At 32.3% G+C, this 26,992-nt stretch overlaps 1 protein-coding gene across 1 annotated transcript in view; it reads left to right on the top strand.

Annotated features, from left to right (window-relative positions):
- The window catches only part of LOC129230479 (chromodomain-helicase-DNA-binding protein 7-like), a 171,608-nt gene that overhangs the window by 8,076 nt on the left and 136,540 nt on the right, over positions 1–26,992 (top strand). The window contains 6 exon segments of the mRNA XM_054864881.1: positions 7,903–10,316; positions 15,553–15,613; positions 20,953–21,140; positions 23,632–23,943; positions 24,194–24,375; positions 24,377–24,503. Of these exon segments, the coding sequence (XP_054720856.1) occupies positions 8,010–10,316; positions 15,553–15,613; positions 20,953–21,140; positions 23,632–23,943; positions 24,194–24,375; positions 24,377–24,503 (3,177 nt within the window). The 5' untranslated portion in view covers positions 7,903–8,009.

Below are 26,992 nucleotides of genomic sequence, written 5' to 3' on the forward strand. Positions count from 1 at the left end.
GGTGTTTTTCAGTGGTACACAGATTTAATGGAAATGGCTTGTAATAAAAATCAAGATTGTTTTCAAGTAGCATTTACTGGTGAAATTTAGTTTCAAAAATTAATGCGAAATTTCTTGAAATAACGTGTTCAAACAAAAGATAATTAAGTTTAAACTTACGTGTAATGGGTTCTACTTATTTGTACTGTGGTCAGGGCTCCAAAAGAAATTTTCTATATCGGGGCAAAGTGGCGAATTTATGTGTTTGGGCCGTCGTTATGCATTTTTGGGTCTTTATTAATCACAGAATAATGTAATTTATTTCTTGCGTGTCTTCTTAAATCTTAATCAGGCCTCTATTGTCTTGGGGGGCCCTTCATACTTGTGACATTTAAGCCACTGTTGGGAGAGTAATGTTTCCGGCACTCTTTCACTTTTTTTTGCAATCTGAAGGGAAGCACAGGGTTCGTACGGGTCATGGAAATCCTGGAAAGTCATGGAAAAAAAATAACAGAATTTCAGACCTGGAAAAGTCATGGAAAATTGAAATTTTCATTGAAAGTCATGGAATTTTATTTCAAGTCATGGAAAAATATCCTGGACAAAGAGAAAGGAACAGTAACTAAAGGAGCATTAGAAATCTTGAGTGATTTAACAGTATTGTGCATAAAAGCTATTAAAAGTGGAAAATTGAACGATCCAAAAATCAAATCTGAATTTTGAAATCTCATTGCATCCACTTCTGTCGCAGCCGCTTGCCATTTTTTGCGATGTGATTTTACTGCCTGGACATCATTTATATTTTCAATTTTCTGTTATTTTCAACACTTCTTATGTTTCATATTCTGTAGTAGCGAAATTTCACGTTCTTAGTTTTGCCACGCCCACTCAAAGAAAGCAATTCAGTTGCATGCGAGTTCGATTCCATCACTTGTAAGAACCTTATGATTAAAATTTTCAGAGTTTATCTTAATTTGTTGAATGTTTTAGAAAATATAGATATTAAGTGAGGCAATAGAATACAGAAAAAGAGGAATTCGAATGCTCTAAAACAGTAGTGCCCAACATACGGCACTCAAAACTAATCCATGCGACCCACTGCTACGTTCAATGTCGGGAATTAAACGTGTTCTGAAATTTCTGTACCTATTAATTTATATGCATTTGAAAATGCAAATTTGTAAACAAAACAAATATACTTTTGAATCAGAAGATTGATTCATTACTGAATGGTTTTTTCAAAAAAGATCTGGTTTGGAAACATAAAGAACTAAACTATGTGGCTTTACTTTAAAGAACCAAAATACTGTCAAGTTATGTGGATAATTAAAGGCACTGTTGACACTAAAATTAGAGACGTACCGAGTAGCACTTTGGCCGAGTAGCCGAGTACCGAGTACTCGGCCTTTCACCACTCGGCTGAGTTACCAAGTACCAATTATGTTTTAAGAACCACCGACACACATGTGATGAATGTTAAACTTATTGGAATAGTAGTATAGACCTCCTGGTCCATATAATAGTTTTTAAAACTAAATTCCTGCTGAAATTTAATTACGCATTACATAAACAATTTTGTTTGTGCCAAAAATTTTTACAAAAAAATTATTTTTAAAATTAAAAATAAATAAATAAAAGGTATGATTAATCAAGTTGGAATTAAAACAAATAACAATAAAATCCCTCTAATGTGGACACTAACAGGACAATTTTTTATGTCCGCAATAGAGAGGTGTCCGCAGGACAGGGGTTTCATAATGTTATTTTCATTGGAACTGGGGAATTAAAAATTGTCCGCATAAGAGGGGTGTCCGCCTTTGAAGGGTGTCTGTTAGAAGGGGTTTCACTGTATACCAATCATAGTTCTAGTCCGCCAAACATAAATAATTCTTAAAAGCAGATAAAACAAATGTGCAGAAACACTGCAGACACGTGTTTCTGCCCCCCTCCCTTCCCGTTACAAGGAACGTCTTTTTCAGTGCATAACATGTGAGTTAAAGAATGTTAAGACATTTGACAAAAAAATCTGACTTTTGTTGGATACCTTTCAATCCACGAGCTCCCATTTTGTGCATTGAAAAAGGAATTCCTTGTAACGCCAAAACACATGTCTACAGTGTTCATGCACTGTGCTTTTAACGTTGTTTTGTTTCCTTTTATTTTTTAAGCAAAGGTATTTTTATATTTTTTATAACTAATTTTTGTTTGTAGCAAAAATCCATTTTTAATATAAAAATTCCATATTTTCTATACTTACCTTTTTTGCATAATTTCTAATAAAAAGTTTTATTTAATTTGGGGACATTAAAATAAAAATTTATTCTATTGAAGCATTACAAACTGCATTACTCTCAAAATTTAAATTTGACTTACAAATTTTAATTGTAAATGATTGCAGAATATAATGCTTGCTCTTTTTTTAGACATTTTAGTATCTGTCTTGGACAATATTCAATTTTTTGCAACTACTCGGTATTGGCCGAGTTTCTGATCAGAATTTGGCCGAGTACCGAGTACTCGGCAAATTGGCCGAGTAGGCCGAGTAAGTACGAGTAGTTACCGAGTACTCGGTACGTTTCTAACTAAAATGTAACTTTTGAAGCAAATTTATTGAAACTCAATGATGACTCATTCAACCTTTTGTCCCATTTCAATATCATTCTACCTGTTTTTAAAAAAAAATCATACATTTAAGCATCATCATATTTGCTTCACTGCATTTTTACTTTACTTAAATTTATATGATAAAGACAAATAAGAATAGTTTAGTTTTTTAAGTGTGCACTTATATTTTTTCCACAACGAGTAAGTGCTTCAATGAGGCTGTGGGACGTTTGCTAATGCTCATTTCCAAATATTACCAAGTTTGAGATTAAATAGTGCTATTCTCTTCGTGTAACAAGGTCATGAAAATTTTCATTGAAGTCATGAAAAAGTCTTGGAAAAGTCATGGAATTTTTTCATCCAAATAGAGTATGAACCCTGGAAGCAGTAGTTCCGGACCTTCGATTTTTCCGAGGAGGAGCAAAGAGTTGAAACTGCTGCCATTCTCATCTTCTTTTAAGTTTTTCGTATCTAGCTTTAATTTTTAAGAAATGCAGAAATAAGGAAAATTAATAAAGTGTAAGCGCAATATTGAGAAAATCTTTAAGTGTAATTTTTTGTTTTTAAGGAAAGATAGGTACCATAAGTTAAGTCCTTAAAAAAAAGCAAAACCAAAATGCTGTTTTCGGTAATTTTTGATGGTGCTACTAGAAAAGAGGGGGTAGGGGAGGTTTGAAGCCCTCTCCGGGGAAATGTTCAATATTGAAGTAAAACAGCAATTAAAGTTAGGTTGAAGGAAGAGGTTAATGTTCTTGAAGTCAATTTTAGGCTATTTTGGTGACGTAAAGGGAATAGTTAAGTTTCAAGAGCTCCGTCTAGAAACTTTCAAGTCTGAAATCTTAAAAATCGCAATGATAGGTTTATACTTGCTAATAGGATGGGTTAGAGGGGGAAGAAGATGATATTCCTCTTGACACTGTTTTCAAAACTAAACCTAGTTGTGGAATTTTTTTGTGAAAAAAAGGGCTTTAGGAACCCCTTTACTAAACATTGCTCGAAATATAAATAAAAAAAAAAAAAAAAAAAATTGCACAAACTTTGCAACATCAAACGAAGAAGTTAGGAAGTTAAATTTTCAGGCTGTCTTTGGTTGTGACTTTAAGGAAATGGTGAACGGGACCCTCTTTCGAAACTTTGTAAAAATTAAAGTACTAAAAACATATCTTTAGCTATCTTTGAAGATATTAAGAGACAGTTCAAAGAATGATCAGGACTCGGAGTACGTCCCAAGAAATTTTTTGATTTTGGAGCTTTATGTATACCAGAAGATATTACTTGTTCTTAAACAATGTTCTTTTGTTTTTAATGGGAAATTTTATACTATGTTAGATGTTCTGGCTGTGGGATACCCACTTAGTGACATTAACATGCATTATTTTGTGGTTAAGTTGTTCAAAATTGCAGTCCTCAATTTTATGTTTGATATGTTGGTTGATGACTGTTTTGTTCTAATAAACCATAATCAAATTAAGAATGATGAGGTTTTATCAATTTTAAACTCTATTGATCTTCATATTCAATTCTCTTATGAGAAAAAAACAGGATAATTACATCCCCTTTGTCGCCCTGAATTTGGTTTTGAAACTACTGTTTATCACAAATCTTTTGCTGTTTCTTTATCTCCTCATAAACTATCTTCCCATCCTTCTTGTGAAAAATATTTTTGCTTTTAATACTTTTCTTCATTGTGCTATTAATATTTGTTCTTCAACCGGAATTTTTTAAAAGTGGAACTTGGCTAATATAAAGGTTGTGGCAATATTGATAGACTATCCACCTACTTTGATTCCATTTATAAAAAACTTTCTAATAAATTCCAAATTAATGTTCTTAAGTGAACTTTCATTACAAAGAATTTGGTTGTTTTACCACTTTTTCCATCTGTGAGTTATTAGGTTGCTAATATAAAACATTTTCAATTCCAGGTGGTGTTATTATCTCCTATTAATAAACTTTAGTTATCTTCTCTTAAAGATTCAATTCATCCCAGGGTTGGTAAAAAAACTCAAATAACCTGTTTTTTTAATTTTGTTTTCAACACTTTTTGTTACAAGAACAATTTTATTTTTAGAAAGTTGTGAAGATTTTATGAATTAATTGTTAATGAATGTTATGTTTCACATTTATACCTTATTTCTTGCTGATTTATTAAATAACTAAGAGTAACATCTTGTAATTTTATTTTGTCATAAGTAGAGCTTTCTATAGGAGGAATATTCTTTGAAAATCTAAGAATACTACACGTAAATAAACCTTGATGTAAATAAATAATCAAAGAAATATTTTATCATGGGAGTTAAGACATGATTAGTTAATAAATAACCTAGAATAAAATCTTTTAAATTGATTTCCTCTTAATTATAGCTTTTTAGGATAAATAAATAAACGTGAAATAAAAACCATGTATTCTTAAACATATAAATGAATTTTGCAGTATCTACAAATGAATCAAAAGTTTAATGTACATTACACTACTTTGAAAATTAGAAGATTAAACATATTTTTGTTTCAAGATGAAAAAAAAATGTATTCCCTATTTTTGATTGTACAAATCCAAATAATGAAAATGTTCGCTTAACACATTTCAATGATAAAGACTTTGACAAAAATTAATGTTTATCGATTCTTCTACCATTTATAGAGAGGAATTCTTTTATTATATTGGAATCAAAAAAGTTCTTTGAAAGGTGAAAATTTTGCACTAAATTTTATTTATTAGAGCACAAATTTTCTGTTGTCAAAATTTTCGACCTCTCTTTTTCTTCCTCTGATTGCATTATTTATCATAGATGCCAAAAATAGTGTGGCTATTAGAGCCATTTTATGCCTTCTCTAAGTGTTCTTAAACTGTATTTATTTTTTCTCTTGTCCTTTAAATTTTCTACTGAATTACGTTTTGTGTACCTACACTATGGATTGATTCAAGGGTCAAGGGTACACAAGTTATGTCTATAAATCTTAAGTAATCAAGTAAACTAGGTAGTAAAATGAAGTTTTGACTGAAACATGCTTTTTGGGCTATTTTGAAATGTAAAAGAGAAAGAAAAATAAGTGGATAAACAAAGAACAAACTACTTGGATTTTTCCCCATATAATCTTAGGAAAACCTTTTTTGGTCTGCCTTTTATATTTATTTACTTCATAGAAAAAAAAAAAGATGATGAATTGATTAAAAAAAAAGATTAAAAAAAAAAGAAAGAAAAGAAAAACTAGCAAACTTGAATTATGTTAAAAAAAAAATTAAGTTTGCAAATTTATTTATAAAGTTTTGCTGGTTCCTTTGCATTTATTGGATTTTACATTTTCCTATATTATGTAAAATTTATGAAAAAAAATAAGGAAAAAACAAGTTAATTAAAAAAAAAACGTTCAAAATAAACCATATGGTTAAAAAAGAAAACATTTGGTAAAACCAAATAATTCTGATTTATCCTCTTAATTGTTGTGGAAATTTATTGCAGTTGCAATATTGCCTCTATTAGGAAAACTTGGCATGCTTTAAAATTTCACATGAAAGAGCATCAAAATTATGTGAAAAAGAAAAAGTTAATTAAGTCTAGCACTAGTATTGCTCAACATTGTTGGGATTTGAATCATACTTTCGATTTTTAACTCTTATCAAATTACCCTATGATGCCCCAATTCATCAGATCTTGATTTTTGGGAATCTTTCCATGTTTTGAGGAATAGTTCCAATCAGTTAACAATCTTAAAGCTATTCCGTATTTTTCTACTGTCTGTCTTACATTAATTAAATTTTCTTTTTCCCTTTCCATTTTTATCTATTTTGCATATTTATTATTTTTTCTGTTTATTTTTACCTACCTGTTTGTTGATTTAAAAATTATTTTCGTTTTTGTAATGAGGTTGATGCTGCCCCTGTCTTCTATTTTTATTTTTTTTATATTTCTCTGAAATTTTTATGTTTTGTTTTCTTATCCTAGTGTTTTTTTTCTTTCATTCTGATTTTTCTTTTCTTGTGATACAGGGTTATTGAAATTGTCTTTTTGTTTTAGCTTTGGTGGCTTAATCTTTCTCCAATCTGATTTTTTCTTCGTTTGCATAATGCGTATATGCGATAAAGTTTTTTTTGCATTCCTATTGGGACTTTATTAGTTTAAAATTTTCTCATTAGTATTCGGTTAATCTGCTACTTTAATTTTTAAGCTGTTTGCTTATGTGCTTCTTACTTTTGTCAGATGTCTTTTCATCCATAAGCTCAGTTATTTTGCTTTGTAAAAGGGGTTCCTTTTAACCCCAAAACACGTGTGTGCAGTAAACTGCAATTTTGTTCAATTAAACGTGGTTATTATTTATTTTATTTTTCTCTCACTTTTTTGTATTATTATTCTTCCCTCACCCCTCAAATTACAAAACTTAGTTTCTTCTGTAACTAATTATGCATCATACTAGAATATTAGTGAAAACCATTTTTAATCGAAGGGCTTCAACTTATATTATGATAAATGACTTTTCCAGAAAACTTATAAAATTTAATTTTTTTTCTAGATAAGTTGAGAAAACACTAAAAAGAGAAAATTATGAATCAAGAACTGTTATCAAAACAGTGTGTGCTTCTTTCATTGATACTTAGTAGTGTTTCCCCCAGGCCAAAAAAGGAGTAGGACGCTTTCAGATAAAAAACTTTTTTAAAAATCAGAAAAGACAATTTTTTAATAGAAATTTTGTAATAGATTAGGTGATTTTTTTTACTTTCTTGTATACTATATGCATGCAATACCCAAATATTTTTCAGTTAGTAATTATTTTGTTTAACAATAATTAAAAAAAAAAGTTCAGTTAAAAAAGGTAACTGAAAATGGTAAGGTGCTCTGGTGTTCAGTAAAACAGATAAAATTCAGGCTTATATTCTAATTGGATAAGGGAAACGAGAGTTACATTTCGTGACTTGTGTGAATCTTTTTGAGTTTGCTTTTGTGATAAAGTTTTGCTTTAACTTCAAAGGAACATTGAGAAAGTTAAAAAAAAGGGTAGTGCACAGCCTCTTCATGAAAAGTCTAAAAGAAGCACTGCTGAGTTGCCATCTGCCTTATAGCAACCGATTTTGGACTATTTTGCTTTAAATTTGCTACAATCATTCTTAATACCAAATGAAGATGATCAGTTGTTCATGGGGTTTCTAGAACAGTTTCCGTGGGTTGTCTGTAAGTTGGACACCAGTGTACGAGAAGAAAAAAACAGAATATTTTTTTGTTTGTCAATGATTTGAGACATGACCCTTTTTAAAGCAAAGTGTTTCAATATTTTGTTTTAATTAAAATATTATTTCTATTTTAATTATTTTTTGTTCTTTTGTAGATATGTGAAAATCAACATGCATTACGTGAGACGAGTGAGGAGAGCCAGTGATATGCTGCATCACTGGAACAGGAAGAATGTGGTAGATTAAAAGTCATTTTTAAGCAATGGCTGACTACCATATGTTAAATGATGGAGTGTTTGGTGTGGGTGGAAATGATATCATGGAAGAGACGGCCGGTATGGTGAATGCTGTTAGTTACAGCCATTCAGGAGCTGTGAATACTCCTGGTCAGGGAATGATGTCTCAGAGTATGTCGGGTACACCAGGTCAAAATCCTAGTGTGATGATGCAGGGCATGGTGCCCATGCAACAGACACAAAGTGGAGCACAAATGCCATCTGGAGGCATGAGTTCATATCACCAAGGTGCAACACTGCATGGTTATTCGCAAAATGAAGTGCCTCAAAAACTTCATCAGTATTCTGTTTACGGTAGTCAGTTACAACCTGGTAATATGGCTGGTCAGTATGTGTCGAGTGGCCCCAGACTTCATCATCTTAGTGATCCCATGTCATCAATTCCTGACCAATCTCAACAATCTGCTCCTAGAACTGTTGTGCCCAATCAGATGTATCAGAATCGTGCTATGGCAAGTGGCCATTATGGACAAGTTTCGCATTCTAATTCAGCTCCTACGCAAATGTCTCAGGGAGCAGCTCAGTATCCTAGCCATTATGGTTCTGTGCAACATCATGGCATGCAACAACATCCAGTGCAACAAGTAAACCAGAGTGCAGATATGTGGCAGAATTCAATGCCTCATTCACAAATGACACGTCCATGCATGCCTGCATCTCAACCTTACTCGCAACATCAAATGGTGCCTAACCAACATGGAGCAAATGCTCTGAACCATAGCCCTATGACCATTCAGGCTCAAAGGCCCTCAACTCCAAATCAAAGCCAATATATGACTAATCAAGATTATTCAACACCTCATGCTGCTCCTCAGCAACCTTCATTGCAACGTCCTCCTGTTTATAATATGAATTCAAACTCTGTCAACCAGAACGGTTCCATGGTGAGTCAAATTAATAGTGCATCTCAGCCTGGATTATCACAAAATCTGAACTCTATGTCTCAATCAGAACAGTCAATGACATTTCCTCAGGGACATTATGGAACATCACAGACACCTACAAATAGGCCTCATTATAATACTAATACTGCTGTTGGTAATGCAGTAGGCCTCACACCTCAACATGTTATGAATCAACAAATGATGAATGTAAGGCCTCCTGTTCATCAAATGGGATATTCCCCAGTACCTTCACGGGTTAACTCAGGTCAACAACATGCAAGTTCTGTACCTCCTGGAAGTCCAGCACGTTTGCAGCAATACCATCCTCCCTTTTCTCCCAGTCAAGGGTACACAGCTACTCAACCTTCCCCTAGACCTACCAATCCGGAAACTGCAACACCCCCTCATTTACATTATTCCAATTCTCAGCCTCATGTTCAGGCACCTATGAGCCCACAGTATCGCAGTCCTTTTCCTTCCCAGGTTACTCATTCCCCTCAGCATCTTACGCCCACTCCTCCGGCTGAGGTTTCTGCACCTCCTCGTACACCAGAGCGGGTGCTACAGTCTTCTACGCCACAATCTCAGGGAAGCTATCACAGCCCTACTCATTTAACAAATGCCACTCATTTGACAAGTCCTGCACAAGGCCATTCTCCAGGGAATTCCAATGCTCCGTCCAGTTTGCAGCATCTGGAACAAATGGTCTTACCACGTGCAAGCACAGGGCCTTCAACAACTCCTACTGCAACAAATGTGAGTCCCAACTCAAATGCTTCTATTTCCCATAATTCAGGAAACTATTATAGCCATTTATCTAGCTCTCAGCATCATGTTCATCATACCTCTACTACAGATTCCCGTCCTCAAACTCAAAGCCCTTCTTTTTCTCATGTCTCTCAGGCACTTCCTCATCATACCTACCTTAATCAGTCACATACTGCTGCTCAACAGTCATCGTCTGCCGTGAGCAATGTGCCAAATTCACAACCGCTACAACCTAATGTTCCCAATATTTCTACATTGTCGAACTCAAGTTTGTTATCAGAGGAAAGCACTCCATTAGAATCAAATCAACTAAATTCTGTTTCATACAACTCTGATAACAGCTCTAGCATTCCAAGTGTGAGTGCATCAGCCGAACCAAGTATACCAAGAAATGTAAGTGCTACAACAGCTGTTGGACCAATGCCTACCTCTGATCCTATAAGTCAGATGCCTTGTGTTCCAAGCACTGCAACTGATTCAATGTTGAATCCACAGTACAATATGCTTGGAAAAACTCCTTATCAAGGAAGTTCATCTTCAATTACTTTTGAAATGCAACAAATTCAACAAGAACTCCAACAATTGTATGGTATGCATCAGAGCCCAGAAGTGCATGAAAAGGTATGGATTTTCTTTTCAAATAATTTAATACTTAAATTTTATGTATTATGTTAATGTTTTTAACAGGTTTGGAGTTTTGGGCAGGACAGGTGGTTTTTACTGCCTAAAAGTGTCTTAAACTGTTTAAAAATATGTTAAAGCTAAAAGGATCTAATCTAATCAATTTATATTGACTGCAAATATTAGTAATACATATCTAAATATTGATTCGTTGTAATTTATAAATACAATGGACTCTGTATCTGAACACTTCCTAATGTGAACACCCCGATAATCTGAACACATTTTGATTTCAAGAATTTAACCATTGTATCAAGTAGTGTTCAAGACTTTTAAAGTAGTACAATTACCTTCAAGCAAAATGCAGTTGAGAATCATCTGGAAATATTTTCACGTGGATGATATAGCATGTACCTTGTATCAGAATTCACAATGATGCAAAAACAGATTAAAAGTTACTCTTTTTTTTGTCCAGGTATAGTACCAAAGTCTGCATTGTATTATTTTATTTTTGAGTTTCATGTGAAACTTTTTCAATTAAGAAAGGAAGAAATAAATGCAAGAGTTTAGGTCCTTCTGAGTTGAATTAGACATTGCACTAGCCACTAATTCAAAATTCAGCATCTGTCTCAGTAACTGGTATCGCTCACTGGCCAAAATACATATTAGTACAGTAGAAATAGGCCAAAAAACACTTTGGGGTCAAAAAAATTGCAACAGAAATGATTCTTGCTGTAAATGGTAGGTAACACACTCCTAATGAACGTATTAAAAATATACATCTGTACTGCTGGGACAAATGCGTTTTTTGGCTGCCATCTTGAAAATCCATGAAATTTTTTTTAGAAAAATCATGTGTAGTATCAAATGAAAGGAAATTTCATGCTGAAAAGGAACATAAAGTGAGATACTTAAAGTGAAGTAAAGATGCTAAAAATATATGTCTGTATTGTGATGAAAAACACGTTTTTTTTTTTTTTTTGCCTTCATCTTGAAAAAACCATGATTTTTTTTTTTAATCGAGTGTGTGGTATCAAATGAAAGTAAATTTCATGTTGAATAGGAATATGAAATGGGATATTTGAAGTGAAGTGAGCAGAATAAAAATTTAAATTTGTACTGACGCGAGAAATGCGTTTTTTTTTTTTTGGTCTCCATCTTGAAAAATCATGGAAAATTTTCAGAATTAAAAAACATCATGTAAGGGATCAAATGAAAGAAAATTTCATGCTCAAAGAGAAAATGATTTTTATTTAGACTGAGTAAAGGCAATAATGAAATAGGAGTCAAAACCCTGAAGTCTCTTGTTATGTTAAAAACATTATTTATTAATCGAAGCGGTTAAAGAACTGTGGATTACTTTGCGTCCGAGTACATTTTTTCAAAAAAGTCGCGCAATCATGAGTTGCGACCAGGGCTGCGGAGTCGGAAGGAAAGTGGCCGACTCCGACTTCTGGATTTTGAAACGTCCAACTCCGACTCCGGATTTTTTTAAAATTTTTTTAATTGTATTTTTTAAACTCCCTCTCTCCATTCAAGGGAAGGGGGAAAACCTCTTAACAGAGATTGAAATATTAATTCCTTTTTATGAAAATTTAGCATTTTGTTTTTTATTGTAAACCTAAGACGTCATACAACGTTAGAAATTCAATTTAAAAATCAAACTTTCCAATAGTTACGAGTTAAAAAGTGAGATGACTTAAAAATCCCTTTTAAAAATTTTGAAAATGATTATCTGTAATTTGCCCCCCTTTAATGTTTAACAAATATATATTGAACAAATCGTGTGCTTTCAATTTTTGAAAGCTGTAACTTGAGAGAAAAAAAACTTTTTTTCTAAATCCAAGTTCTTGAGAGGGAGTGGTTTGCCCCTGGTGACATCCATCTAGTAGATGACACCCAAAGTTAATTTCAGAGTTTATAAAAAATATAAATACTTTAATTCTGAAAATTTTCACGAATATATTTTAAATTATATTTCATCAATAAAATTTCAACGAAAATAGGGCACATATGCGTCAGGAGCTAATTTTACACAAAACGCGGCGGTATACAAATTTGTACGAATAGCTTTTACTATACCTATATTTCTTCTTCGCTAAATTTTTAATTTAAATTTTATTGGCTGCTTTAGAATTAACCTAAATATGAAGATTTTAAGATTAACTGCAATTCTTGAGTGTTGTAATCAAGAAATTTTTTACGCTTATTTTGTTACATACTTTTTAGTGAGAACCAAGCTTACAGAAATAGTCTTAATAAAGAAAAAAACATTAGATTATTTCATCGAATCTTTTGGATTCGTGCTTTCGAGCCAGAATGTCTTTGAATTTGCCGATCACACTTAAACGTTTCAACCTTAGCTACAGGCGTCGACTTACTAATTTGTTACGTTTCTTTTACTATTTTAAACTGAGATAGAACAAAACACTATATTTCTATTTTTATTTGAAAGTGATTACTTGAAAATGTTATTCAACAAAACCGTTTGCTGACAGTTGCTATTAGTTAAGTTAAAAAGCAAGCAAACTAGGGGACGGCTACAGAAAGTTCGGTAAGCATTCAAGCTAGCTGATTGCCATAATGGCAGTTATTTTCTCATTAGTATCTTTTTATACATGTAATCGAACCAATTGGTAATCAATTTTTAAAAAATGCAAGGAGAGTCAGTGAAAAGGAAAGAAAAAAAGAAGCCCGAAGTCGGAGTCGGCATGTTTTCCAACGACTCCGACTCCTTTATTCCAAAATCAGTCCGACTCCGACTCTTCGACTCCGACTTCGACTCCACAGCCCTGGTTGCGACAGGACCCTACTCATTGGTTACTACCTTACTCACTTGTTTCTAGAAACGACTTCTGTCCCTCCAAGCCTGCCCCTCCTCTTAGGTGGTTATGTGTGTATAGTTGTGCATGTGTAGGCTCATGTGTGTTGGTAGACCTGTTTATATGCATGTTGACGTGTGTGTAATGTATGTGTGTAAAGACGTATGTGCGTGCGTGTGTGTAGGTTATAGACACTACCGACCAGGAGAAGTGGATTGCTCAGGACCAGAGCGCTGCGCCTGCAGAGGACGGTAGGGGTTGGAAAAGGAACCAAACATCAAGGACGGTCAAATGAAAACAATTTGCAATCGTGATTGCTCAAAAAAAAAGTAGGAAGAAAAAAACATTATGAATTTAAAGGAGTTTCATGAAATAAAATATTTACATCACCAATATGAAATCTCATCTTAACATCTTCATCCAAATTCAAAATGTTTCCTGTGTTTGGTGCAGTTATTTGAACAACAGTTTTTACAAATTACTGAGTATGGAAGTCCACTTGGATGACATATACATTTTGTAGTGTTACGTAATTCTTCTAGTCTATTTTGGCAACTATATTTAATTATATTTAAGAGTTGATTTTGTGCTGGGTTCAGTTCTGGATATTGGCTGAAATTCTCCATCTGCCAACTGCCGTCTTCAAAGTATGGGATCGATAGTTTGTAACTCAAGGTTTTTCCAAATCAAGCCCTGCAAATGAACTCAATATAGATGATATTTCGATGCATTTTGCAAATCACAGAATGACCTCTCCTTTGAAAACAACTTGCCAGTACAGGGGTCTGGCCAGAGGATATTTGGGTCCATTAACGGACCCTTCACAAAAATCCGATTCACAAAATTCTGATAAACAAGAACGAATCTTTCACAAATTGTTTATCACAAATTGTTTATTGAAAGAGCAAATCTGAGAGCAAAATAACACATATTTCTGTGTATAAAACCAATAATTTTTGGAACCTTTTTTAAAGTCAAATTCGAGGGATCAGCTTATACAAAATCTGCTAATTTTGCAAAGAAAAAAAAAATCTGCATTCTTGTGATGCTCCTGCAAGCGATAAATAATTGCTACTACCAAATAAATATACCTAATACTTTTTGTTTGTTTCTTGGAAAGAAATTAACAGCTGAAAATAAGTTTGGTTTTAAATAATTTTGTTTGTTTTATCACATCTAATTAGCAGCAGTGTTGTTGTAAACTTTTCTGAAAAGGCATTGGTATGCACTTCTCTCTCCACTCATGATTTAATAAACAATAATAATAATAATAATATATTTTTCTTTAGATGTCTACATTTTGAAAAATGCAATCTTTTAACATCCAATATGAGAATCAGAATCATATTTTGTTCTTTTTTCAAGCTAACTTCCGTTTATTAGGATGCAAATAAATTAAAAGTTTTTTTTTTTTTTTTTGTTAGAACTCTCATTTCAAGTTTTTGAAGCAAAATTCCACTTTCTTTTATGAGTCAAAAATTAAAATACAGAATCGATGTTTTTTTTTTCAACTATGTCCACAGATATTAATGAAATGTTTATCATCTGATTCTAAAATGCAATTTTAAAATAATTTTACCAAAAATTTTTTACAAGCTGCTTTTATACTTTTGATACCTTCACTTTGAGCATTGCGATCGCTTTGCATCCGCTATGGGAATCCTATTTTCTGAATTTTTAATGTTTAGTATGCTTTGTTAAGAGATAAACAAATAAACCTCTTTTTATTTTTGTTAAAATCACGGAATTAATAAGTTTTAAACAAAATTCTGTGTTTTAAGTGTCTTGGGTCAAAAAGTTAAATGCTGAACCCTTGTCTGAATTTTCTTTTTTTTTTGTTACAATTATTTTAAATACTGTACCGAAATATTTCTAGTATAACTTAATATAGAATGGTAGAAAAATATTGATACTTGAGAGAGCGATGCATCCCCCCTCCCCGCGCCAAATACTATTAAAACACCCCTGAATGATATTCTCAACATAGAAGAGGAAAACACTCAACTTTAAGTTTAAATGATGCAGTTTGTGCCACCTCTAAATTCTAAAATTTCATTTTAACAAAAATATATTTTTTAAAATTTTATTATTATTATTATTATTTGCAAAATTATTTGACTTTTCACAAAATTATTTTTTCTTAAAATTATTTGATTTTTCACAAAAAACATTCCCTGTGAAAAACCCTGGACAGACTCCTGCCGTATGTTGACAAGACGTTGTTTGTTTACAGAATTGGAAAGAAAATTTTTTCGGAATAATTATAGCTGAATTTTCATCAAATACTACTTCACCTGGTGACTGGTTTATGCACATCCATGTCTTTTATATTTGGTTTCTTATACCCATTGAATACTACAGTCTCTTTTCCACATCTGTTGTTTTTATATGTGTTGTATTTCCAAGTATTTTAGATGTGGATCATGGTATCTGATGAACCAATGCGCCACCATCAAGATAGTAGGAAGTACTCTGGTGATATTGTATTAACATTCCATCATCATTCAAGTTAACTAATGACTATGACAATGAAGATTTATCCGTTTTTCTCATTTGAATGAGTACTATGGTCAGTTAGTGCAGTTGGCATAGTAGATAATTCGTGATTTAAAAATCCACTAGCATCTTGAGCATCATTGTCTAAGGAGATACATGCAAGCATCCTCTGTGTTCTGTTGGAAAAAAAATTCTTTTTCTGAACTTTCCCAACGTTCTAAATCCATGTAGCAATTGTTTTTGAGAAAAACTAATTTTAAGAAACTCGTCGTATATGTGAACACTCAAGCAAGCATAACTATTTACAAGATAATAAAGTAAAAACAGAATCACCTAAAACAAAAAGAAAGATCTCATCTATCAACTTGATAGTCATCCACATTCCTTCCAAAAACCATGTGTCTTATACATACCGACTCGGCACGTGCCGATTGGAGATGAGGTGGATCTCGCCAGCCTGCACCCAGCCGACGTGCCCAGAAGGATTTGCATGGGAATCCATAATTTTTCTTTCAATAGCCAACATCGGCCTCCTTCCCATGCAAATCACTCTTCAAATATACTATCAATTTCACAACAAAAAAAGAAAATCAATTGCAAATGTAACTAACATTTCAAAAGCACAATACATAAATATCACAAGTACTAAATAAAAAAAAAATTTAAATTTGAAGAAAATCTAATAAGGGGGAAGGGGGGAGTTCAGCATAACTAAAATTCCAAAAGGTCACTTTGAAATAAAGTCAAAAAGTTCAAAGTCGATGCATCTACACACACAGCACTTCGCTGGTCTAAACTTAAAGTCTGGAAAATTCATTCTTTCCAAATGAAAACACATTCAAACAAACACTTCATCACAAAATTTCTTTTAACTCCTATCTAGTGGTGGCTTCGTAAACAAATCTGCAACATTTTCTTTCCCAGAAAAAAATTTCAAACTAAAAATTTCATCATTGACTAAATTGCAAATGAAATGATATCTAATTTCTATATGTTTCGTTCGTGCATTTTCTACACTTGATTTCGTGAAATCAATTGCCGATTTGTTGTTGCAAAATAAAGTACAATCTCCAAGATTGAAGTTCAAATTTTTATCTGCTAGTACATTTTTCAGCCACACAGACTCTTTCGTCGCGTCAGCTGGTGCGATATATTCAGATTCAATTGGGATTTCATTTTATATTTGGTTTCCCAGACTCACGCATTTTTGCTTCGTTGTTTTCCACACAATAGGAACTTCCTTGATAAAAATTATCATTCCTACCAATGAAACTCTGTCGTCCTTACTTGCAGCGTAGTCTGCATCTGAAAAACTTTTCATTTCAATGTTTTGCACTTTGGACAAGTTCAGCTTATATTCTTTGGTAGACCTAACGTAACCTAGAAGCTTAAGTAGTATTTCCCAGTGTTTAATTCCGGGATTTTCCTGCACTTGTGATAAAACATTTACTGCGTAGGTTATATCGGGGCGAGTTTGGTTTGCAAAAAATGCTAAACTCCCGAGCAAACTTCGATAAGGACTTCTTTCCATTTCTTCTATTTCAAATTTTGAACATGGGCAGTCTAATTTTGAAATGACAGTTCATTTTACTATGGGTAAAGAAGTTATTGGGATTTTATATTTAAACTTTTCACAAATTTCTCTGTTAACTTTGTTGATGCAAACACAAATTTTTATGATATTGACAAAATTCGATCCCAACCAATTTTCTCGTTTCTCCGAGGACTTTCAGATCGAAAATTTTTTGCAAACTTTTTATAACCTCATCTATATACTGATTTTCTTTTCCGAATATTACGATGTCATCTACGTAGAGTAATAGGATGGTATTTCGTCCTTTAAAAACGCAATTACACCATTCTACTTTAATGAAATTAATATTTTTTAATGCTTTCTCTATTTCTATGTATCAGTTTCTTCCGCTTTGATGTAATCCGTAGATTGACTTTTTCAGAAGACAAACTTTACTATTATTTTTACAAAAACCTGCGTGTTGGTGCATGTAAATACTTTATTTTAATTCGCCATATAAATAAGCCTTTTCGATGTCTAATTGACAATTTTTCCAACTATAAAAACAAACCAAAATACAAAAAAATAGTCTAATAATTGAGAAATTGACTACTGGGCAGAAAATAGCGTTAAAATCTTCTCTTCTTTGTTGGCAGCCTAAAATTACCAACCTAGATTTGAATCTTGAAATTTGATTATTTACATCCCTTTTTACGCTGTACACCCATCTATTTCCTAGGACAGTTTTGTACGGCGGTTTCTCAATTAACTCAAAACTCTTTCTTTCATTGTATTTAACTCGTTGTTCATGGATTCGATCCAATTTTGAGCATTTTCGGATTCTATAGCGTCCTTGAAACTTGTCAGAATTTTCACCTCAACAATGTTTGCTTCATTTTTTTCAGTTTCGCGTTCTGTATCATTTGCAAATTTAATCTTTTTCCTGAAAAAACATTCTTTCTGCTAAAATCAAACAGCTGTTTTTCAAAGTCTGGTCTCGGCACTGCATTTATAACACAAGTTAATTCTGATGCGCTTTTCGCAAATTCAGATCCCTTTCCTTCTTTGTAAACTTTCTCAGTTGATTCTTCACTAGGAGTTCGACCTTCATCGCGATTTTGCATGCTTTCTTTCTCATCTGATTCGTAATGGAATTCCGAGTATTGAATTCTTTTTTTTGGTTTTTCTATCGGGTCCAGGACTTCTTCCACTGCATTCTTATTTTCATTGAACTTAACATTACAAGTTTCAATTACTTTTTGCTTGTTAATTAACCAAATTCTATATCCCCTGGTATTTAACGCATATCCGATCATTATTCCCTCTATTGCACACATTTCAAATTTATTTCTCTGTTTTGGAACATTAAGGAAAGCTTTTCTTCCGAAAGCATTTTAGAAATACTACCGAGAATTTTTCTTCTGAAAAACATTTCAAAATGGGTTTTGAAGGGTTGGTTGTTTAATGGTAAATTCGATTCCAAGTGAAAGTGAAACAGCATAACGCTTCCGGCCACCATTCATTGTTCATTTTCGCGTCTTTTAGCATTGTTTTTATCCCGTCTAAAGCTGTCTTGTTGAAATGTTTACAAATCCAGTTTTCCTCTGATATATAAACATTTGTTCTTTGGGTTTGAATACTGTAAGAACTCAAATACCGTTCAAACTCTTCCTTGCGAAATTCGCCCTCTTTGTCTGTACAAATGCTAACTAGTTTGTTTCCCGTTATTCTTTCCATTTTCTTATGATAATGGATGAATTTGCTTAAAACTTCATCTTTTCGTTTTAAAGTGTAAAAAGTCACAAAACAACTAAAATTTTCAATTATCAGAAGAAAATATCTACTATCACTTTTTGATGGCGATGGTCGAGAACCGCAAACATCCATAAAAACTAAGTGTAGTGCAGAATTTGAGGTTTTAGGATTTGATTTAAAAGAAATCCGAGTTGACTTAGCTAGAATACAAACTTTACATTTTTCGTCTGGTTTTTCTATTTTTGGAAAACAATTCACACTTTGATTTCTACTAGTATTTTGGATGTAATCGTAATTTATATGACAAAATCTCCTATACCAAAGGTTAGAGTTGAGTTTGATTAACAGTTCCAGTATTTACGTGAAACGAGACTTCCGCTTGTTTATTTTCTACAATTTGCATTTGTTTAACAGTACCGGCATTTACGTGAAATCTGCTTTCTGCTCGTTTATTTTCTGCAGTATAGTACTCAAACGGTTCTACATAGTATAAACCCTCTTCTCTACGTGCATAAAATAGCTTTCACCAATTATTAAAGAACATGCAAGTTTTTCCTTTTCCTTCCAACAAAATGTGCACCGGCTGCTTCTAAACATGCACCAGTGATTAAATTTCTTCTCATGTTTGGGTTGTGTAATACGTTTGTTAACTCTATCAGATTAACTTACCCGTTCATTTTTGCGGCAAATTTTACAATTCCTCTTCCCAAAACTTTACTATTGGCATTTCCCACTGCCAAAGCCATATTTACGTCGGAAATTTCTTCGAAAATTTTCATTAAGCTCTTGTTATTACAAAAATTCGTTGTTTCAGCACAATCAAAAATCCAGTGAAACTGATTTTTGTTAATCTTTAGCGGCTCCTGATTCAGAGGTCGAAATGTAACTCTCAACTAACATCAAATATTTATCATTAAAGTTCGAAAAATTATTTACATTATTACTTTTACATTGCGAGACCAAATGTCTGTACTGATGACATCTATGACACGGTCCTATTAACTTTCTATCCTTCGTATTTTTAACAAATTTAGTATTTCCTTTTTTTTGATTACTTTTCCTGTCTTCTTGTTTCTATTAGTGATATTGAAGGCACTCACCTCAGGTTTATCATTGTCAGCTTTTACCTGTTTTAATCTACTTTCTTCTTTCACCAGCTCCTTGGCAATCTTGTGGATGTCAAAATCTTCATCATTCCAACGGTAAGTTAGTTGGATTATACCGGTATATTCCGGCGGTAGATGCCGAATAACTTGGAAACCTTGAAAAAGCGAATCTAAACTATGGCCTGCATCATTCAATTTCTTCACTACTAATTTAACTCTAGCTATGAAAAGATGCATTTTTTAGTTATCTTTATAACGTATGTTAAAGAATTCATTCAAAAGTTGAATAGATAAATTACAAGATAATAAAGTAAATAAAGAATCGCCTAAAACAAAAAGAAAAATGATCTCATCTATCAACTTGGTAGTTATGCACACTTCTTCCAAACACCATGTGTCTTATACACGCCAACTCGGAACATGCCGATCGCCGATTGGCGATGACGTCAATCACGTCAGCCCGCACCCAGCTGACGTGCACAGAACGATTTGCATGGGAATCGATAATTTTTCTTTCAATAGCCAATATGTTCAATTAGGTGAATTTATGTAGTGAGTCTCACCAGCAATGACAGTCCTTTTTTCAGTACTCATGTTACTCATCATTACTACTTGGTTTAATTTCAGTTGTTTCATTGTTAATTGCAAGAAATTATATGCTCCACACGGCTATATTGCGTAACGTTTGAAAGGGATCTCATGATTTATATATACAGTGGAGCATCAAAAATCCGCCACCCTGAAATCCGCCAACATCCAAAATCCGCATCGATTTTCCCCAAAACTTAATTTTGCCAGAAAATCATTTTTGCAAACGTAAAACTGCTATTTTTTCGAGCAATAATCCGCCGCTATCGAATTTTGTACCGTTAAGCTCTAAATCACTGGATAAATAAATGATCCCTTTGAGGAGACAGCAGAGAAGCTACTTATGTATTCCAAAGCTGTGTGCAATCAAGATCTATGGGACAAAGAGAGAGTCCTGGAGTGGCTGGATAATCCAGATGAGCAGAAAACTCAGTATCAACTTAGTGATAGTGAAATTGTTCTACAGCCCTCAGAGGAAAGTGAAGATGATGAGGATGAAGGAGAGGCAGAATCTAAAAAAATTCTAATCTCGGAGGGTGTGCAGGTAGGAGAATACTACGTGGAATTTTTAAAACAACAAGATATTGTGTCGGAGCAAGAACTCCTAATGCTGTACAACATACAAAAAAGACTTAAGCTTAAACTATCAAAAAATATGAAACAAGCTACAATTTCTGAAATGTTTTCAAAATGTAAATAGCTAATGATTTGTAAACTTGTATATATTAAATAATGTAAATAACTGTAACTATTATATTTTTATTCCTTGTTGTTTTTATTTTTCCAATTTAAAGGTACAACTCCCACCTATTTCCTTAGTGACCTGAAATCCGCAAAATCAAAAATCTGCACAACCACTTCTCCCAATTTGTGCGGATTTTTGATGCTCCACTGTAATTGTTATCTCCATAATTAGTCTAATGGGGCTTTCCGCGATTGGCTACTGCGCAAATGCATGAGAGCGCCTGAGTTTATTTGGCTCTATACAGTCGTGAAGGCTTGGGTGGAAAAACTCCTGACCGAATAGGGGGAAAGCATTTATAGCATAATTTTTAACCGCTATTCGGGGGAAAGGGCAAATTGGCTCCCCATCATGTAACCTTTGTCAGTGTGTAGAAAATAAATTAGTTTGTGTGTGTTGATTATGGTCTATTCAATTCTCTCCTAAAATTTAATTGATTTATGGAAAATGTGAATAAAAAGAAGTGGGGAAGTTCCACTTCAACATTAATTCCTTGCCGGTGAATCTATCTTGGGGATATTCCTTCAAATGACATCAGAAAATTTTCTGCGGTGACTTTGTAATTGCTATCCATCATTCCGTTAAAAAAATTCCATTTGCATTAGCATTTGCAGTACGAACACAAATTCATGTAAGCATTTTGTTGTATCAAGCATGTTGTAATTGTTTTACCATTTTCTACCTATTTCCTCTCAAAGAACACTTTGCTTCAAAAATCTGATTAATATCCTTTTTCAGTGTGAAATTATTTTTATTTGACACCACCTATGGTTTTTTTACATTTTTTGAAATGTTTCATGATTTTTCATTATGGCGGCCAAAAAAATCACTTTTTTGCAGTATCATGGATGTATATTTTTACTATGTTCACATCACTTTAAATATCTCATTCTATATTTCTTTTCAGCTTAAAATTTGCTTTCATTTGATACCACACATGATTTTTTTTTTTTTAAATTTCTTTCAATGACTTTTCAAGATGGCAGCTAAAAACACCATTTTTTGTGATAGTACAGGTGAATATTTTTATTATGTTCACTTCTCTTTTAATATCTCATATTTTATTCTTTTTTAGCTGGAAATCTTCTATCATTTGATCCCACAACTGATTGTTTAAAAAAATTTTTTAATGATTTTTCTAAATGGCGGCAGAAAAACATATTTGTCCCAACAGTAGGGATGTATATTTTCAGTACATTCATTAGGAGCATGTTACCTACCATTTCCTACAAGAATAATTTCTGTTGCAATTTGTTTGACCCCTAAAACTATTTCTACTGGACTATATATAATGTATATTTTGCAGTCTCCCTCTATAATGAACACCCTCATAATCTGAACACTTTTGTTCACTCCCATGAGTGTTCAGATTAGAGAGAGTTCACTGTATTTGATAATACTTTTCTTTGCAAAATTAATGTAAAAAAATGTAGAAAAAAGTAAATTTACCAATTATTGTAATTACTAAAACTTCCTTAAATGTAAGAGTTAGTAGTGTTAGGAAAGAAATTCACATAACAATCAATGTAGCTAATTTCAGTTCCATTTATCTATCAAAAAATGCTATTCAATGTGTAATATTTACAAAGAAAATTATCTTAATTTAAAAAATAGTTTCTGTATAAAAATGTTTCACATAATACTTTAACAAAAAAAAAAAAAAAAAAACCTAGATTGTAGAATAATAAATTGATGATAAAACGTACGCACTTATATTTCAAAAGTAGAAAAACGTTTATTTTTTGAATATACTGTGTTCTGTAACTATAATAATCAACAATAATCAAAAAATATAGTAACTAAATTTTAATCAGAAATTATCAACATTTTCCTTGATAAGTAGTAGTAGCAGCAGTAATTAGGGTCAGAGCATAATATGGGACTACAGTCATTTCATAATTATATATTCAAAAGAAGAAAAACTACGCCAAAGTTGTGAAAATTTCGGGACTCTGAAATTGGGGCCCGAAAATGCCAACCATGGAGTAGAGCCACCTAGTTGAACTTATGATGTAGTTGTAAAATGAATAAATGTTTTGAGGTAGAGGACTTTAAACATTTGTGCTTTAGCGAGTTTAACATTATTTCATGTCTAAGGCAACATTTTCTATTGAATGATCTGGTTATTTTCTAAGAGATACTACTATTGAGCTTAAATTCTTTGATTATAGTTTGAAGGATAAGTAAATCCTTTATGCACTAAGCAAGTATGAAACTTTTTCACTAGATCAACCTCTGAAGTTCCACTTTTGAGCCTGTCAAGTGTCATGTTATAATGTTTCTCTGTTTTCAGATAAAAACATTGCAAGACAGACTTCATTATCTACAGGCACAACCAAATCCTCCAGAAACTTCCAGTGCCCACCCTATAAATAACAGTGTTACAGATGCATCTATATCTCCACATTATCCGCAGCACCCAATGCTATATAACTCAGGAAATAATTCTTCATACTCTCACCAGCCATTGATACAGCCTCCACATGCAATGCATTACAAACCTCCGACATCAACTATGATTCAGGAAGTAGTACCTCCTCCTCAACAAAATATGAATCTTAACACTATGAATAATGCCATTGTTGACCCAATGGCTCAAGAACAGGTATGTTATGATAGATTTTCTTTATTATGTGGGGTTTTTGTGAATTTAATTTTACTTTTGTCATAAACGTTTGTTTATGACTATCTTTTATTGTACTTGCTCGGTTTTTGGTTTGAGGAGGTTTTTTTTTGGTGTGTTTTGTGACAGAATTCTTAGTGTAAGTATTTAGTGACTCATGCATAGTATTTAAATAATACTATTATTGATCTTTACATTACTATATAAGTAATTTGTATAAATTTGTTTCCAGATGGCAGCTGATTCTGAAAATATAATGCATAGTCAATATCCAACAACTGGCCAAGAAATGATGGCTCCAATTTTATTGCCAGAGAAGCCAGAGCCTGTATTAGATCCATATGAGATGACTTTTAATGATGAACCTCCTCCTAAAATGAAGCGCCGAGCACCAAAGGAGCCTAAGCCTAAAAAAACCAAAATCCCCTAAGGCCCCGAAATCTCCCAAACCTAAAAAACCAAAGAAAGGAAAAAATTCCGTTGGAGAACCTGTTTTACAAACAGAAGGATTTCTTCCAATTGGAGAACCTGGAATAACTGTGGTAATTTCTTGCTTTTGTATGTTTTGTAATGTGTATTATTTTAATCAGTTTACTGTATCTTTTTAGTGTAATATACCAGGGTTCGTTGATTTAAATCGTGATTAAAATCATGATTTAAATCAAGTGATTTTTTTTTTAATCATTGAGATTTAAATTAATTGATTTGAAGTAAGTGATTTTTTAACAATCATTAATTAAAATCAGTTGATTTTACTTTTATAAATTAATTTTGCATTTTTAGAATGTATTGCTCTAAATTTAACTACACTGCATTATACTATCTTAACTGGAACAAGCAAAACTACATAGATCCCTATTTCTGTGTGTGTATCAGATTTTTACTCTATTGCTTTTACTCTAAAATTGCAGTTTGAAACAAAATAAAAATTTGAAGTTTCTCTTATACACCATGACTAATATAGTTCAAAAAAGTAATTGTTCAACATATTATTTTACACTAAAAATGATAATGGAATCTACTACAATGGAACTACATGATAATGGAAACCTTATCTTTAAGCAAAGCATAAAACAAAATCACATCTTATCTAAGCATTATAACATATTTATAAATCTTAAAGTATTATTGAATAGTTAGAGCACTAATCTTAATTTAAAAAGTAAGTTGAATGGATTCATCTATCGTATGAAATATATTATGTTTATAAATGTAAAGTAATTAGTATCTACAAATTTTTGAACATTTAAAAAAAAAAAAAAAATCTGATTTAAATTAAAAAAATCCACTTTTTTAAAGCAAAAACTTTTTTGCTTAAAAAAAAAAAATCAAAAACCCTGTAATATACAGGGTTTGCGGATATATATATTGATATATATCACAATATATATCCTATATTTATTTTGAAAATATCATGATATTTTGATATTTTCCATATTTATTTTTTCAACTATGGTATTTTCAATGTAAATACAGTAAACTCCCGATTATCCGCGGAATTGGGTGGCACAAGTGCCGCGGATAATAAAAATTGTCCTATCTCAAATTCTTAACTGTATTGATGCATAACACTTTCTGCAAACAGTGAAAATATATATAGAGTACAGTACAAATGTTTTGTATTTTTGCACAACCAAACTTAACAAACAAGTGTATGTACAATGAAGAACGCACAAAAAAAAAAAAATAATAAAATTAAATTAAATCAATCAATCAAGCAAAACAACTGAGTGTAAATTTACAATTTTTCAAAAAAAAAAAACAGCCACTGGTATTCGCTTTTTACTGCGAAAATACATGTTCGTGATTGTTGATTGATTCGCGGATAATCCGCCCCGCGGATAATCGGGAGTCTGCTGTAGTAAGTTAATCACAGTAATTTTGTTTATTAATTATTAAAAATAACCAAAAAGTTATTTACTATATTTTATAACTAGTGGTATCCGCACGGCTTTGCCCATAATAGAAAAGTTAAAAGATCTTTTGGTTTGCCTTTTTTTTTTACAAATAATGTATGGTGAATTTTCTCGCCAATTGGCTTGTGCCCATGTTACGCTTCCTCGTTATGATAATTTCGTAATTTACTTGTCCATCTTATGATAATTTTGTTCTTAAAATTGGAATAGAAAAAAACCACATCGAATTTTCGAAAAATCGCTTCGAGGTGCACACTCCCATGCTACAAACTAACTTTGTGCCGAATTTCATGAAAATCGGCCGAACGGTCTAGGCGCTATGCGGGTCACAGAGATCCTGACAGACAGAGATCCGGACAGAAATCCTGACAGACAGAGAGACTTTCAGCTTTATTATTAGTAAAGATGTATAATACATCTTTAATATAACAAAATAATATAATATTTCTTTTTTACTTGTGTTTTATATTCATAAAATTATTAGTAGTGTAGCAATTTTAATTCATATTAAAAGTGCCTAATTAAGTATTAAACATTGCTCAAAGAAAAAAAAAAAGAAAATGTGTTATGACTGTGCACATTATTTATTTCTGAATCATATTACTGTGTAAAAGTAGCTAACAAAAGAAAAGGCTGTAAAACAGCTAATGCGAATTTAACTCCATTAAAATTGATAGAAATGTAAACTGAAATATTAATATAAATAATGAAAGAAACATTAATTTTAAGTCTACATATTGTAATTATAATATAAGAAATTAAAGAGTGATTTGAGGATGCATTTACTATTTTGAAGACTTTAGTTTGCACTAATTGAAAATATCGGACATATATCAAAATATCTGATATATATCAAAATATTAGATACTTTCGATATTTTCGAAAATATCATGATATTTTTGAACCCTGGTAATATGTAACATAAATATGCTAAATTTTTTTATGAAGAAAAGGAGACAAAAATTGCTGTTTAAGCTGTTGAAAAGGTAGGAAATACCTTACCTAGGGACAATGGACATTGTTATGGAAAAGCTTGATGGAGTTATATTAACGTACGGGATAATAAAAACTAATAATATAGGAGGAAAGAATGTCTTTTCAAAACACAAGGCACT

This window comes from Uloborus diversus, chromosome 9 (assembly GCF_026930045.1).
Source record: "Uloborus diversus isolate 005 chromosome 9, Udiv.v.3.1, whole genome shotgun sequence".
Taxonomy (NCBI): Eukaryota; Metazoa; Arthropoda; class Arachnida; order Araneae; family Uloboridae; genus Uloborus; species Uloborus diversus.